Source organism: Bombina bombina, chromosome 3 (assembly GCF_027579735.1).
Source record: "Bombina bombina isolate aBomBom1 chromosome 3, aBomBom1.pri, whole genome shotgun sequence".
Taxonomy (NCBI): domain Eukaryota; kingdom Metazoa; phylum Chordata; class Amphibia; order Anura; family Bombinatoridae; genus Bombina; species Bombina bombina.
This window is the reverse complement of record NC_069501.1, coordinates 124,717,726-124,735,334: the sequence shown is the minus strand read 5'-3', so window position 1 is coordinate 124,735,334 and position 17,609 is coordinate 124,717,726. Positions and strand designations below refer to the sequence as shown.

General features: G+C 38.3%; 1 protein-coding gene across 1 annotated transcript in view; it reads right to left on the bottom strand.

Moving 5' to 3' along the window:
• Positions 1 to 17,609, bottom strand: part of GRIK1 (glutamate ionotropic receptor kainate type subunit 1) — an 847,144-nt gene that overhangs the window by 807,971 nt on the left and 21,564 nt on the right. Inside the window, exons 3-4 of the mRNA XM_053705180.1 lie at positions 9,724 to 9,891; positions 1,541 to 1,798 (exon numbers count right to left, since the gene is read on the bottom strand). Of these exons, the coding sequence (XP_053561155.1) occupies positions 1,541 to 1,798; positions 9,724 to 9,891 (426 nt within the window). The remainder of the gene's footprint in view (positions 1 to 1,540; positions 1,799 to 9,723; positions 9,892 to 17,609) is intronic.

Below are 17,609 nucleotides of genomic sequence, written 5' to 3'. Positions count from 1 at the left end.
TGGTGAATGCCCCCTGCAGATTCACGGCCAATCGGCCGCTAGCAGGGGGTGTCAATCAACCTGATCGTATTTGATTGGGTTGATTTCTGTCTGCCGCCTCAGAGCAGGTGGACAGGTTATGGAGCAGCGGTCTTTAGACAGCTGTTTCATAACTTCTGTTTCTGGCGAGCCTGAAGGCTCGCCGGAAACATGGGGCATCAAGCTCCGTACGGAGCTTGATAAATTGACCCTGGAGTGTCTGGAGTGTCTAGTACAGAGGAAAGAGTAATGTTATAGTGGACTGTAGCAAGATCAGGGCAGTTTATAGTGGAAGTTGTGAGAATTAGAGACAAGCCACAGCATGCAGATTTCTACAGGTGTAAAGGCGAGATGGGGAAGTGTTAAGGAATTGGGAGGTTGGTCCAGGAGGGCAAAAGATGACTGCCACTGTGAGAGAGAGGGGGGAGAAAAGGCTAATGCAATGAACTTTAAAGGAGGAGAAGGAGAGAGATGGGAGTGGAGGCAGGTACTGATAGGTGCAAGAAGGGGAGAGCAAGATCCCAACACTGCCACCATGTCTCTCACCTGGCCTAGGGGTATGGCTAAAGTGGAGACCACCATGTGTGAGAGCAGCAATGGAAGCAGTGTCAGAAGAAGATAGCCATGTCAGGTAATTGCTAAGAGGTTGATGCATTAGAAACAAACAGGTTGTGAATAGTTGTAAGTTTGTTGCAGACAGAGGAAGCGTTCTAGAGAGCACAAAAAAATAAAGGAAAGAATTGTTGTGAGTTAATGGATATGAGATAGTTAGAATTGCAAGGCCTAGAGTTTTTACTGTGGGAGATTGAATGAGAGATGAGAGAAGGGAGGGTGAGATATGGATGGTGTGGGGGTTATTGTTATTATTGTAGTAGGGACATGCACTGAGTTTTAGGAGAAGGGCAGATAGAAAGAGCAAAAAACACATGGAAAGCATAGTGCAGGTGGATAATTAGTGAGGATTACCTGTTAGTTTTGTTGTTAGAGATGAAGATTGCAGTTTCTCCCTCCAGTTTCTAACTCCAGTTGTTAACTCTGCTTGCCACGTGTAACCAGGGCCACATAGAAACAGGGCCCAGGAGAGCCAAGGCTTTGATGACTTATTTTGCACAAATTTTCTATAATTTAACTCTTAAAATGGTGGTGTTGCCATTGCCTAAGAGAGTCTAGAGCGAATCCTCCACACTTCTGAACCATGTCTTTACAGCATTCTATATAATGATTGCTTGATCAGTACAGGAGGTAGCTAATTTATATATGACCCTTACAAGTCACAGCAAAGGTAAGAGGCTCTTCAAAGTCTATATTCATGGACTAGAAAACATTGCACACATTACTAACTAAATTATAGTTTAAATGCCTTTAAAACATTAATAGTATATATATATATACATAGAGAGATAGAGATGTGTATGTCACTTTATGTGTTGTCCTCATTCACCAAAAGTACAAATATATAAAACTAATTCACTTAAACAATCACAAAATAATCTCAATGAATAATAAAATACTGTAGAGTTACCTGTACTGTCTTCATACACAACCGTTACTGTTTTCCAGTTGTAGTGAAGGACCAGATCCAAAACTGCTTTACTGATTGCTGCATAATCAGGATGAAGGTTGATAAAAAATGAGTCTTTGTTGTCCACGGATGGGTGTTTCCAGCGTGTTTGTAGGTGAGGAACCTCCAGGGCATTGCAAATAGATTGTACTGCGCTGACTGAAGAGCTATGGGATGGACCAAACAACGCTGACACGCCAAGAGCAAGCTGGTCACAAGCTAAGACAGAGAGAAGAGATTGGCTCGCATTGTTCTCAATAAAGATAACATTTTCTGAAAGTTTGTGTAATTATAATGTTGTTTTAAAAAATATTTGACGCAATTGTCATAATTTCATTAAGGGACATGAAACCCAACTCTTTTCTTTCATGATTCAGATAGAGGATACAATTTTAAACAACTTCTATTACCAGATTTTCTCATTTTCTTGGTATCTATTGTTGAAAATCAGGGATGTCAGCTCAGGGGGGTGCATGTGTCTGGACTCTGGAAAACTATATGGCAGCAGTTTTGCAAAAATGTTAATCATTTACAAGAGCGCTAGATGACAGCACTGTTTCCTGCCATGTAGTGCACTAAACACCTCCCTAGGTATCGCTTCAAAAAAGAATAACATGAGAACAAAGCAAATGTGATAATACAAGTAAAATGTATTATATATTTTTTTTAAATTGTATGATCTGTCTAAATCACAAAAGAAAATGTTTGGGTTTCATATCTCTTTAGCAGAGAAAAACCTTCCAACAGTTTCTTCTATGTAAAACATTGTAATACTTTTATTTAGTGTCTAAAATCTGGCAGAGTTAAAAAAAACATAAGATGTAACAAATTGAGTCCATATTCCCTTTTCCTTAAATTATTTATTAGGGATTCTTCTAAAATTGTTTCACAGACTAAGGGCTCAATTTATTAAGCAGCGGATGCCACTTCGGAGGCTCTTAAGATTGCTGCTCCTTAAAGGGACACTAAACCCAAACATGTTGTTTCATGATTCAGGTAGAGAATACAATTTTAAACAACATTCCAATTTACTTCTATTATCTAATTTGTTTCATTCTTTAGATATCCTTTGTTGAAGAAATAGCAATACACATGGGTGAGTCAATCACACGAGGCATCTATGTGCAGCCACCAATCAGCAGCTACTGACCATATCTAGATATGCTTTTCAGCAAAGAATTTCAAGAGAATAAAGCAAATAAGATAATAGAAGTAAATTAGAAAGTCGTTTAAAATTGTATTCTCTATATAAATCATGAAAGAAAAAAATTGGGTTTCATGTCCCTTTAACCTGTCCGTCACATTTTAGGTGGCGGACTGAAATCATCCTGATCCGATCTAGATTATTGACAGCCCCTGCTAGCGACCGATTGGCCGCCAGTGAGCAGGGTGCAGCATTGCACAAGCATTTCACCAGAAATGCTTGCGTAATATTAAATACAGACAGCGTATGCTCTCCGCTTTAAGCGATGTCGAGTAGACATGATTCGCTATAACGAATCATGTCCGCTCGACCTATGATAAATCTACCCCTAAAAGTTTGCTCAAAATAAATCAAAGAATTTAACTACTTTTGCCTTAGGTTAAAAAAATAATTTAAAGGACACATTAATCAAAAATTACAATATAACAAAGATGAAAATATTAATGGTACAGTGGATTTAAAAAAAGTTACTGATGTTATTGTTATTGATGAAGTTGCCTGTAAATAGTTAATTTAACTAAGTAAAATAAGCAGAATTACCGTCGATGATTTAAAAAAAAAAAATTCTCAGTACAGGAGGGGTCTCCCGACTGCACCAAGACAGAGAATGTTTTTTTTTATTTTGGATGCTGCAGAGGGGCTGTTATGGGCAATTATGATGCATTCTCCCTTTTTTCTGTGCAGTACTTATGTAAAATTCAAAAAGCCCTAAGCTACTAGCCAGGCCAGAATATTACTCGCCACTTCTAATACCACTTACTACCCACTACCCGCCCACACCACACGCACTACTTCACCCCCTCTTTGCATATGTTTGGCCATTGTGAAACACCTTATGGTGCTTTAAAATTTTACATTGTTATTATTTTATACCATAGCAAATGAAACAATGCTACACCCAGTAATGAATCAACAAAAATAAGTGAATAGTAACTAGCATCAACTAGGGGTTTTTGGGAAGATTGAAAATGGAAGTCGCTGAGAGAATGCAGAGTGCACTGACAGTCATGGAAGGTTATAGCAGACCTGGAGATTTTTATATTTTTTTTAAATAATTATCTCTCTCTATCTTTCTCCACTAACTAGCTATCTGAGGATTTATATTTATTTTACAGGTAACTTTGTATTTATTTTAACTAGGTAGAATAGTTATTAAATAGTTATTAACTATTTAATAGCTACCTAGCTAAAAGAAATACAAAATTACCTGTAAAATAAATCCTAACCTAAGTTACAATTAAACCTAACACTACACTATCATTAAATAAATTAAATTAATTATCTACAAATACCTACAATTAAATACAATTAAATAAACTAACGAAAGTACAAAAAATAAAAAAAAATATGACAAGATTGTTAAGATAATTACGCCTAATCTAAGGCCCCTAATACAATAACGAAGCCCCCCAAAATAAAAAAATGCCCTACCCTATTCTAAATTATGAAAGTTAACAGCTCTATTACCTTACCAGCCCTTAAAAGGGCCTTTTGTGGGGCATGCCACAAAGAAATCAGCTCTTTTGCCTGTAAAAAAAAACACAATACCACCCCCCAACATTACAACCCACCACCCACATACCCCTACTCTAACCCAAACCCCCCTTAAAAAAACCTAACACTAACCCCCTGAAGATCTCCCTACCTTTAGCCTTCTTCAGCCAGCCGACCACCGATGGAACAGAAGAGGACATCCGCAGCGGTCGAAGTCTTCATCCAAGGGGCGCTGAAGAAGTCTTCCATCCAATAGAAGTCTTCATCCAGGCGGCGTCTTCAATCTTCATCCATCCGGAGCGGAGTGGGGCCATCTTCAAAGCAGCCGACGCGGAGCCATCTTCATCCACCGACGCCTACTCACTGAATGAATATTCCTTTAAGTGACATCATCCAAGATGGCGTCCCTCGAATTCCGATTGGCTGATAGGATTCTATCAGCCAATCAGAATTAAGGTAGGAAAAATCTGATTGGCTGATCCAATCAGCCAATCAGATTCAAGTTCAATCCGATTGGCTGATCCAATCAGCCAATCAGATTGAGCTCGCATTCTATTGGCTATTCCGATCAGCCAATAGAATGCAAGCTCAATCTGATTGGCTGATTGGATCAGCCAATCAGATTTTCCTACCTTAATTCCGATTGGCTGATAGAATCCTATCAGCCAATCGGAATTCGAGGGACACCATCTTGAATGACGTCACTTAAAGGAATATTCATTCGGCGAGTAGGCATCGGTGGATGAAGATGGCTCCACATCGGCTGCTTTGAAGATGGCTCCGATCCGCTCCAGATGGATGAAGATTGAAGACACCGCCTGGATGAAGACTTCTATTGGATGGAAGACCTCTTCAGCGCCCCTTGGATGAAGACTTGGACCGCTGCGGATGTCCTCTTCTGTTCCATCGGTGGTCGGCTGGCTGAAGACGGCTAAAGGTAGGATGATCTTCAGGGGGGTAGTGTTAGGTTTATTTAAGGGGGTTTGGGTTAGAGTAGGGGTATGTGGGTGGTGGGTTGTAATGTTGGAGGTGGTATTGTGTGTTTTTTTACAGGCAAAAGAGCTGATTTCTTTGGGGCATGCCCCGCAAAAGGCCCTTTTAAGGGCTGGTAAGGTAATAGAGCTGTTAACTTTCGTAATTTAGAATAGGGTAGGACATTTTTTTTATTTTGGGGGGCTTTTTTATTTTATTAGGGGGCTTAGATTAGGTGTAATTAGCTTAAAAATCTTGTAATATTTTTTATTTTTTGTAACTTAGTTTTTTTTATTTTTTGTACTTTTTAATTTTATTTAATTGTATTTAATTGTAGGTATTTGTAGATAATTAATTTAATTTATTTAATGATAGTGTAGTGTTAGGTTTAATTGTAACTTAGGTTAGGATTTATTTTACAGGTAATTTTGTATTTCTTTTAGCTAGGTAGTTATTAAATAGTTAATAACTATTTAATAACTATTCTACCTAGTTAAAATAAATACAAAGTTACCTGTAAAATAAATATAAATCCTAAAATAGCTACAATGTAATTATTAATTACATTGTAGCTATCTTAGGGTTTATTTTACAGGTAAGTATTTGGTTTTAAATAGGAATAATTTAGTTAATAAGAGTAATATTTATTTAGATTTATTTAATTAATATTTAAGTTAGGGGGGTGTTAGGGTTAGACTTAGGTTTAGGGGTTAATAATTTTATTATAGGTTGGGGCGGTATGAGGGGGCAGGATAGGGGTTAATAAATTTATTATAGGTGGCGACAGTGTAGGGGGGCAGATTAGGGGTTAATAAGTTTAATATATATGTTGCGACGGGGTCCGGGAGCGGCGGTTTAGTGGTTAAACAATTTATTTAGTTGCAGCGGGGTACGGGATCGGCAGGAAAGGGGTTAATACATTTATTATGGGGTGGCGGTATAGGGGGACAGGATAGGGGTTAATAGGTATTATGTAGGTGGTGCAGCAGTTTAGGGGTTAATCAGTTTATTAGTGTGGCGGTGGGCTCCAGGAGCGGCGGTTTAGGGGTTAATACATTTATTATAGTTGTGGCGGGGTCTAGGAGCGGTGGTTTAGGGGTTAATAACTTTATTTAGTTGCGGGGGGCTCCGGTATAGGGGTAGAACAGTCTAGTTTAGTGTGGGTGCTTAGTGACAGCTTATCAATAAAGCTGGGAAAAAGCCAAAGAGCAGCGAGATCGCATGAGTGATAACTCTCACAGTCCGCTGCTCATCGCCCCGTACTTGGTGCGCGGCTTTTTGACAGCTTTATTGATAACTTAGGCAAGCGTATTCAGGTCCGCGGCGGCGATGTGAGGCGAGCTTAGGCGGGCGTATTGGGGCTGGCGATGGCAGGTAAGTAGACACGTTGATAACTAGAGGCCTAAAACTTTACACTTAATTTGTCAATATTTAAACAGGCTATTGCATTTTAAAAAATACACCTACGTGTTCTTCTCAGACTAATCTTTTCTTTGAATGCATCATTATATCTAGCATTTATTTAGTGTTTAATGTCCATTTAACTCTATCTTCTTTTCCACTTTAACTTTTCCTCTCCAATCTCTCTCTCTCTGCCCCCATTTACCCTCTAAGAAGTAACCGTTTAAGCATGAATGGGCTCCCTACAGCCCTAGAGGAACAACATATCCTTGCCTCTTCATGGATATATAATATCCCTTCAGATAACATTTTTAGCAAAAAGCACAAAATTTGTGTTAGTGCTGCAATAGGATTGTATTTTTTTAATACAATGTGCTAACTTTGCTACTTAAGACACGCCACCAGACTTTGATTCAGAATTCACTCACTAACTTTCACTCGCCACCGTTAAATTTCCACTCGCCGTTGATTAGTGGGCAAGAGGAAAATTTAAGCCCTGATACAGTGGATTGTATGCACAGGGAAACAAGTAGGAGCGCTATAACAACTCAATTGGGGCAGATATTCACCAGCTGTTGGCTGAACTGTCTGCAGCAACTAAAAATAATTTTAAAAAATACTTTGGAATTGGAGTAGATAAGAAGAGCCCTCTTTGGACTATTATTTTCCTCATTAATAATGGTGATTTTTGTTAATTTATTAAGGTAAATTAACTTTTTCAAAATCAACTTTATTAATATCTGCAGTACCATTTTTTTTAACATTTATTGGCCCTTTAAATATTAGATAAGTAAAAATACAGATGATGGAGAATGAAGTCCAACTAGTCACATGGTAACATAATAGTCTGCTATGTGCCCTGTAGGCCAAACATTGCGTATCTAAAAGGTAAAACATACTTTTTCAGAAGTGTTTTGAGTTTTACCTTTATTTGCTGCTGTTGTGAAGTAAGAGTGTCCCATTTTATGTGCAGTTAGCTATACAATTGTAAATAAAGATAATATAGTATGTAATAAATGTGAAATCGTTACCCTTCATGTACTACTCATTTGTGTTAAAAACTGGGTAAATATCTGACTTGGTGCTCGTTTCTATTGAGCCATATAAAATGGACCTGTAAGCTACTGAAGTTGCCGACAGCTAAAAGTTGCTTACGGCTTTATTTTAGTATCAAGTTTCCATTGAAATATTTTGTGCATTGCATGCAGTCGCTCTTTCAGTGTAGGTGTAAGTTAACGTTGTGTTAATGCTTCCATTCGGTGTTGGATTTCTTGAATGAAAATCAACTTAGTTACACTATAATATGTACATTTAATGTCAGCGCTCCTTATCTGTGATCACCTCTAAAGAGAAACAAAAACAAATATAAACTTATTTATAATACATATTTTTTTAACTATAAGCAAATACTATTTTTTATTCTAATTATGTTTTCGACTAATATTAATATATGCAAAATGTATTGGTGCCCTAGGCATAGGTCTGTATGTATGTATTGGGTACTTGTAAAGCGCGGCTAATCACCCGTATGGGTCTCAAGGCACTGCTCATTTTATCAACCTCAGAAGGATGAAAGGCTGAGTGGACCTTGCCAGGGATCGAACCTGAAACCCTTGGGCTGCTACAGAGCTCAGTCACAGTGCCTTAGCATGCTGAGCTATCTGTCTGGGTCTAGTTTGACTTTTGTAGATTTGTGCTTACATATATTTTTATATGTAAATACATTGTGATATTTACAAAAGTGCAACTATTCCTATAACATAACATAGTAACATAGTAGATGAGGTTGAAAAAAGACTGAAGTCCATCGAGTTCAACCTATACAAATCTAATATACTTACAAAAAAAGCTCCAGTTGAGCTTAAATTAATCCCACTAAAAGGTGACCTATTTAATGCAAGCAATCATATCCATGAATTTTGTTTCTAGACAGAAATTTATCCAAACAATTATTAAATGTATCTAGGGTATTGGCATTCACTACCTCCTTTGGTAATGAGTTCCACGATTTTATTGCTTTTACAGTGAAAAAACATTTACGTTGCAGGAGATTAAATCTCCTTTCCTCCAACCTTACATTGTGACCTCTTGTCACAAACAATTTTCTTAGAATAGTCAGAGCTTCTGCCATCTCTATATATGGGCCTTGAATATATTTATATAAAGAAATCAAGTCACCTCTCAAGCACGTTTTTTCTAGAGAAAAGTTTGGCTAGCCTTTCCTCATAGCTTAAATTCTCCATTATCCTTAAAAGCTTTGTGGCCCTTTTCTGAACTTTTTCTAGTCCTGCAAAATATTTTTTTTTGCGATCGGTCCCCAGAACTGCACTCAATACTCAAGGTGAGGTCTTACCAGGGATTTATATAGTGACAGAATTATGCTTTCCTCCCTTGAATCAATGCCTCTTTTAATACATGCTAGTATCTTATTAGACTTTGAAGCCGCTGCCCTGGGACAACAATAAATATTACATATTACAATTTTGTTTTCTACATTAAAACACTTGAATTATTTCCGTTTTAAATTTCAATAGGAAATAGGTCTCAAAAAACGTATTTTTCCTCTTTTACACCTAGTTGAGCAGAGTGTAATTTTTTTCAATGTATCAACATTAACGATTTGTGCTTTCATTGGAAACCTGGTGTAAAGGATCCCTTAATGGCTTCTAATAATTTTTGTGTAACTTGAAAATATTTTATCCACTTGCTGATATTGTTGTATAATGCGCATCGGAAGCAGTCGATAAACTAAATTGCTTCCGACAGCATATTTATCGGTTTGCGACCTAGTGCAGACCTAATTACGGATCAATGGAACGACCACTTGGTTTGAAGTTTAAACACTTTCCCAAAGTAGCTTTTATAAGTTTAAAGTTAGTAACACCTGAATTACCAAGAAATTAAATGAGGAAAGCAAAATCAATTGTTTAATTAAAAGTTCTTTTGTTCTAGATAGCATTTTTTTCTACTTATGTCTGCCAGTATGAAAATATTTCAGTGTTAAATCACACTGTTTATATGCATTAAATTCTACAGGGTAGTTAAGAAATAATAATAAAAATAAAACAATTACCTCTTCTGGAAGCCTCAAAGCTATCAAAAAGGTTAATTCTTTGGATGTCATAGGTTAGTGTGGTATTAGGCATCAGTGTTCGGTTTCTGTTAATGTTGGTGACTGCAAATTTGAAAGCTAATTCTTCAACATTAATTGGTTCATTTTCCACTGTTTCAAAAATCCCTCCTGTAGTCAAGAGATAAACAAAAAAATAGCTGATATCATTATTTCATAAGACACAATCTAACACACTTCAAAGCAGATTATGCAAAGGAGAAGGGTTTAAATTATGTATGCTCTTAATAAAGATAAAGCAAATAATGTTCATTAAATACATACAAAAAATGACAGGGTATCCAATACATACATTAAACATTAATAAGTAGTAACATGTAGGAACCCAGTAGGTTTTCTAAATAGGCATTTTCCACCCAAGATTTCCATGAAATGTATTCCTTGAACTTCAATGCCTTAGCTGAGTAAAATAGAAATGGAACACTCTTAGGGCTCGATGATTGAAAGCTCTCTGGGCTGGCGAGATTATTAAAGAATGCTTGTCAGTCCTTCTATTTCCCTGGAATGATCTAAAGCCAGTTTTTAAACTGAAAACAGGGTGTCTCGCTAAGGGGTGTATACTGCATTTTCATATGAAATGTGCACAAAAAAATTCGTATTTTAAACATCATACAAAACAAATATTTGAACCATTCACACAAAAATAAGCAGGGAAAATTGTATTTTTAAAGTAAATGTCAATTTTGATGCTAAAGTGCCCGGTTTTTAAAAATTCAATTAAAAACAGGGGCACTTTAATTAATCAAAATTTACATTTCACTCCTGTTGAGAAAAAAAAACTTACCTTTTAATCTTCACAGCAGCTCCAGATTCCTCCGGTCATTGGAAGCCATTTCTGACGTCAGAAATGATGGAAAGGTCATTCTCTAATCACGGCTCCCCCCCCCCCCCGGGGAATCAGTGTCTGATTCAACACCGTGAATGGAGGAAGCCGGATTCCTCATTTTAGACCCAGGAAAAGGCTTTGCAATGGGCAGAGGAAGCTGGAGCTGCTGTTAAGATTAAAAGGTTTTTTTTTTCTCAAAAGGAGTGAAATGTAAATTTTGATGAATTAAAGTGCCCCTGTTTTTAATCGAATTTTTTAAAACCGGGAACTTTAGCATCAAAATTTACATTCACTTTAAGGTGCAACAAAATTCTTCACCAAAAATCGTATGTTAACAAAAAAGTAAAATTTGTATGTAATTTACACAGGAATAAATCAAATTAAATATGCACAGCACAAATCATAATTGTAGTACACTGGATGTGCAAACATCACACAGAAATTTGAACTTATAAATACAAAATGCAAAGTGTAATTGTTTTTTCGTAAAATGGGCTGAACATGGGCGTTCCATGGGCGTATATGAAAATGTCTCTCTAATCCCAGCGTAATTCTATAAAGATGTTCGCACTGCAGATCTCACAGTTTTTTCTCGCTAACTAAAAGGTGGCAAGCTTTTCTCAAAACAATATGAACACTTATAACCCCAATAGAAAAACAAATGCATACGAAAATATAGGCGAATGTAAGATGCTATAAGCAGAAAGCAGCGTAATGTGAGTTATATTGGCTGCAGGATTTTAATTTTAAAGTGCTCCCCCTGCTCCCTGCTAACTTCGAACTAAGGAGCGAAGTGTCCCTATCCAGCGAGCTTCATTACTTTTAATAGGAGCCATCTCGCCACTCGCATGGACTGCCCCTTTTTTTACGATCATTCCACCGGGGCAGCCCTGCGAGAGTCAGCAAAAAAAAGTAGGTTTGAGCTGGCAAAGTTTATATCATCGAGCCCTTAGACTATAACATTTTCATTCATTCTTTAATTTGCTTGCTTTTGCTGTAAATTCCTTGCTTTCTTATAGAAATTGTGTTTTCTTCCATGCTTTGTAGAAAGGAACCTTTGAACCTAAGATGTCCACACAAACCAACAAAATTGCAAGGCATAGTTCTAATTGGCCACAGATAACGAAGATAAGATGAACATACTGCAGTATGTAGTGATGGCTTTTAAATCATTAAAGGGACAGTGTAATGTAAAATTGGATCATCCTTAATGTGTTTACAATGACTTGTTATACCAGTAGTGATGTCGCAAACATAAAATTTTGGGTTCGCGAACTGCGAACACGAACTTCCACAACTGTTTGCGAACGGGCGTACCGGGCGAACCGCCATAGACTTCAATAGGCAGGCGAACTTTAAAACCCACAGGGACTCTTTCTGGCCACAAGAGTGATGGAAAAGTTGTTTGAAAGGGACTAACACCTGGACTGTGGCATGCCGGAGGGGGATCCATGGCAAAACTCCCATGGAAAATTACAAAGTTGATGCAGAGCTTGGTTTTAAGCCATAAAGGGCATAAATCACTTAACTTTCCTAAATAGTTTGGAATAACGTGCTTTAAAACATCAGGTATGATGTTGTATCGATCAGGTAGTGTAAGGGTTAGGCCCGCTTCACAGTGACAGACCAAACTCCACATTTAAAGGGACAGTCTACACCAGAATTTCTATTGTTTTAAAAAGAAAGATAATCCCTTTATTATCCATTCCCAGTTTTGCATAACTAACACATTTATAATAATATACTTTTAACCTCTGTGATTATCTTGTATCTAAGCCTCTGCAAACTGCCCCTTTTTTCAGTTCTTTTGACAGACTTGCAGTCTAGCCAATCAGTGCCTGCTCCCAGATAACTTCTCGTGCACGAGCACAGTGTTATCTATATGAAATACGTGAACTAACACCCTCTAGTGGTGAAAAACTGTTAAAATGCAATCTGAAAGGGGTGGGCTTCAAGGTCTAAGAAATTAGCATATGAACCTCCTAGGTTAAGCTTTCAACTAAGAATACCAAGAGAACAAAGCAAAATTGGTGATAAAAGTAAATTGGAAAATTGTTTAAAATTACATGCTCTATCTGAATCATAAAAGTTTATTTTGGTCTAGACTGTCCCTTTAATGCACCGCAAACAACCGCAAACAGTCCATTTGCACAACCGCAAACTCCCCATTTGCACAAGGTTGGATACCAAGCTAGCCATGTCCCGTTCCTTGTCCTCACTGATGTCATTGAAGGTCTCTTCCTCCACCCAGCCACATACAACACCAAGGGTCCCCGAAAGGTGACAACAAGCCCCCTGGCACGCCTGCTGTGTTTGGTCTTCCACCTCCTCAAAGCCACCTTCCTCCTCTGACTCCTCTTCTTCAGACTCCTCTCTCTGCGTTGCCTCTCTCTGCATTATTATAAGGTGTGTTAAGTAGTACTATTCCTATCAGTTTAATCCCTGTTACATCCCCTATCAGGGGACGTGTATATGGCATCGATTTTAGGAACCGGGAGATGGAAAAAGATGCTTGGTCGGTCCTCCTACTTCAAATTTGGGGCACTGCATGTGCAATCTAATGTGCCACCAGATAGGAGTGGTGTGTTAAGTAGTACTATTCTTATCAGTTTAATCCCTGTTACGTCCCCTATCAGGGGACGTGTATATGGCATCGATTTTAGGAACCGGGAGATGGAAAAAGATGCTTGTTCGGTCCTCCTACTTCAAATTTGGGGCACTGCACGTGCAATCTAATGTGCCACCAGATAGGAGTGGTGTGTTAAGTAGTTCTATTCTTATCAGTTTAATCCCTGTTACGTCCATGTGTGTAATGCTGCCTGACTGAGACATATCCCTGTTATCTACATCCTCTGGCAATAATGGTTGCGCATCACTATCACTCATTTCTTCCAACTGATGTGTAAATAACTCCTCTGACAGATCAAGTGAAGCGGCTGTGGCGCTAGTGTTGGTGGTGGCGGTAGGCGGGCAAGTGGTAACTTGAGAGGTGCCCGAAGCTAAGCTGGAGGAGGATGGTGTGTCAAGGTTCTGAGCGGAATCTGTAGAAGATTGGGTGTCCTGTGTTAGCCAGTCAACTATGTCCTCAGAACTGTTCGAGTTCGGGGTACGTGGCCTCTGAACACTGGGCATTATTCTAGGGCCAAAGGGAATCACAGCACCACAAACACGACGGCCCCTGCGGGGTGGCCTGTCTCTGCCTGTCATTTTTTTTTTGATTAGTGGTACTATGCATGCAAGCTACTGTGACAACAGATATGAGTGGCACTGTGTACTGGCAGAAGTTGGCAGAGTAGACGCTGTAGGCCTGACACACACGCTTGCTGACAACTAACTGCTGTTCAATCTATTACAGTCAAATTTTTTTTTTTTTTAAATGTACACTACTGTTACACCAGATATGAGTTGCACTGGGGTGACACTGTGTCCTGGCAGGCAGGCACTGAAACGCACACGTGTGAAGGAAACTGACTGCTATTATTTAACACAGTCAAAAAAGTGTTGTTTTTTTTAAATCTACACTACTGTTACACCAGATATGAGTTGCACTGGGGTGACACTGTGCCCTGGCAGGCAGGCACTGAAACGCACACGTGTGAAGGAAACTGACTGCTATTATTTAACACAGTCAAAAAAGTGTTTTTTTTTTAAATGTACACTACTGTTACACCAGATATGAGTTGCACTGGGGTGACACTGTGCCCTGGCAGGCAGGCACTGAAACGCACACGTGTGAAGTAAACTGACTGCTATTATTTAACACAGTCAAAAAAGTGTTGTTGTTTTTTTTAAATCTACACTACTGTTACACCAGATATGAGTGGTGGCACTGGGGTGACACTGTGCCCTGGCAGGCAGGCACTGAAACGCACACGTGTGAAGGAAACTGTCTGCTATTATTTAACACAGTCAAAAAAAGTGTTTTTTTTTTTAAATCTACACTACTGTTACACCAGATATAAGTTGCACTGGGGTGACACTGTGCCCTGGCAGGCAGGCACTGAAACGCACACGTGTGAAGGAAACTGACTGCTATTATTTAACACAGTCAAAAAAGTGTTGATTTTTTTTTTAATCTACACTACTGTTACACCAGATATGAGTGGTGGCACTGGGGTGACACTGTTCCCTGGCTGGCAGGCACTGAAACGCACATGTGTGAAGGAAACTGACTGCTATTATTTAACACAGTCAAAAAAGTGTTTTTTTTTTTTTTTTTAAATCTACACTACTGTTACACCAGATATGAGTGGTGGCACTGGGGTGACACTGTGCCCTTGCAGGCAGACACTGAAACGCACACGTGTGAAGGAAACTGACTGCTATTATTTAACACAGTCAAAAAAGTGTTGTTTTTTTTTTAAATCTACACTACTGTTACACCAGATATGAGTGGTGGCACTGGGGTGACACTGTGCCCTTGCAGGCAGGCACTGAAACGCACACGTGTGAAGGAAACTGACTGCTATTATTTAACACAGTCAAAAAAAGTGTTGTTTTTTTTAAAATCTATACTACTGTTACACCAGATATGAGTGGTGGCACTGGGCAAATGGGCACAGTATACACTGTGAGCCTGACACACACGCTGGCAGGCAGGCAACTGCAATTAGATTACACAGGGAAAAAAAAGCAGCCCTAAAAAGGGCTTTTTGGGGTGCTGTCCTTAAAGCAGAGATCAGATGAGTCCTTCAGGACTGTAGTGGACACTGAATACACTAGCCTAGCTATCGATTTCCCTATTAATCAGCAGCAGCTACACTGTCCCTCCTCTCCCTAAGAATGCAGCTTCCGAATGAATCTAAAATGGATGCTGTCCAGGAGGTAGGAGGGTCTGGGAGGGAGGGTCTGCTGCTGATTGGCTGGAATGTGCCTGCTGACTGTGAGGTACAGGGTCAAAGTATTACTCAATGATGACTAATAAAGGGCGGATCAAACATCGCATATGTTCGCCCGCCGCGGCGAACGCGAACATGCTATGATCACCGGGAACTATTCGCTGGTGAATTATTTGCGACATCACTATATACCAGCTGCAGAGTTAAGAAATTGCTCTTTTATGCATATTTTAGTATATGAAATAGCCATCTCTGCGAACTAAAACCACAAACTAATTAAATGGGCTGAGTTTATATGGAGAGCAGAACTCATTAGCTTACCTCTCTTTATTTACACAAAATCCTCCTTACCTTATCTTCTATACACAGTACAATAAGAACAATAAAAAATTGTCAATTTATTATCTCAATGTCCCATCCGCACTGGGAGTGTAATTGCTTCTTAATCTCCTAGTTTACATACGGGTAGACTTAGAGTTTGGCATTAGCCGTCAAAAGCAGCGTTAGGGGTTCTAACGCTGCTTTTTACCGCTCGCTGGTATTTAGAGTCAGCCAGGAAAGGGTCTACCGCTCACTTCCTTTCCGCGACTCCCGGCTACTGCAGATCCCCTTACGTCAATTGCATATCCTATCTTTTCTATGGGATTTGCCTAACGCTGGTATTTGGAGTCTTGGAAGAAGTGAGCGGTACACCCTCTACCGACAAGACTCCTACCGCCAAAAAAAGTCAGTGGTTAAGAGCTTTATTGGCTAATGCGGGAATATAAAGCTCCTAACTACTGTGCTACAAAGTACACTAACACCCATAAACTACCTATGTACCCCTAAACCGAGCCACCCTCACATCGCCAACCATATAATAAATTTTTTTAACCGATAATCTGCCGACCGGACACCGCCGCCACCTACATTATACCTATGAATCCCTAATCTGCTGTCCCTAACATCGCCGACACCTATATTGTATTTATTACCCCCTAATCTGCCCCCCCCCCCAACGTCGCCGCCACCTACCTACACTTATTAACCCCTAATCTGCCGACCAGACCTCGCCGCCACTATAATAAATTGTATTAACCCCTAATCTGCCCTCCCTAACATCGCCACCACCTACCTACAATTATTAACCCCTAATATCCCGCCCGCAACGTCGCCGCTACTATAATAAAGTTATTAACCCCTAAACCTAAGTCTAACCCTAACCCTAACACCCCCTAACATAAATATAATTTAAATAAAACTAAATAATATTCCTATAATTAAATAAATTATTCCTATTTAAAACTAAATACTTACCTATAAAATAAACCCTAATATTGCTACAATATAACTAATAGTTATATTGTAACTATTTTAGGATTTATATTTATTTTACAGGCAACTTTGTATTTATTTTAACTAGGTACAATAGCTATTAGAGTAGGGGTATGTGGGTGGTGGGTTTTAATGTTGGGGGGGTTATATTTTTTTTTACAGGTAAAAGAGCTGATTACTTTGGGGTAATGCCCCGCAAAAAGCCCTTTTAAGGGCTGGTAAAAGAGCTGATTACTTTTGTAATTTAGAATAGGGTAGGACATTTTTTTATTTTGGGGGGATTTTTTATATTATTAGGGGGCTTAGATTAGGTATAATTAGTTTAAACTTCTTGTAATTTTTTTTATTTTTTGTAATTTAGTGTTTGTTTTTTTTGTATTATAGATTAGTTTATTTAATTGTATTTTAGTTTAGCTAATTGTAGTTAATTTATTTAATTAATTTAATTAGTGCAGTGTTAGGTGTATTTGTAACTTAGGTTAGGATTTATTTTACAGGTCATTTTGTAATTATTTTAACTAGGTAGCTATTAAATAGTTATTAACTATTTAATAGCTATTGTACCTAGTTAAAATAAATACAAAGTTGCCTGTAAAATAAATATAAATCCTAAAATAGCTACAATGTAACTATTAGTTATATTGTAGCTATATTAGGGTTTATTTTATAGGTAAGAATTTAGTTTTAAATAGGAATAATTTATTTAATTATAGGAATATTATTTTGTTTTATTTATATTATATTTATGTTAGGGGGGTGTTAGGGTTAGACTTAGGTTTAGGGGTTAATAACTTTATTATAGTAGCGGCGACGATGCGGGCGGGAGATTAGGGGTTAATAATTGTAGGTAT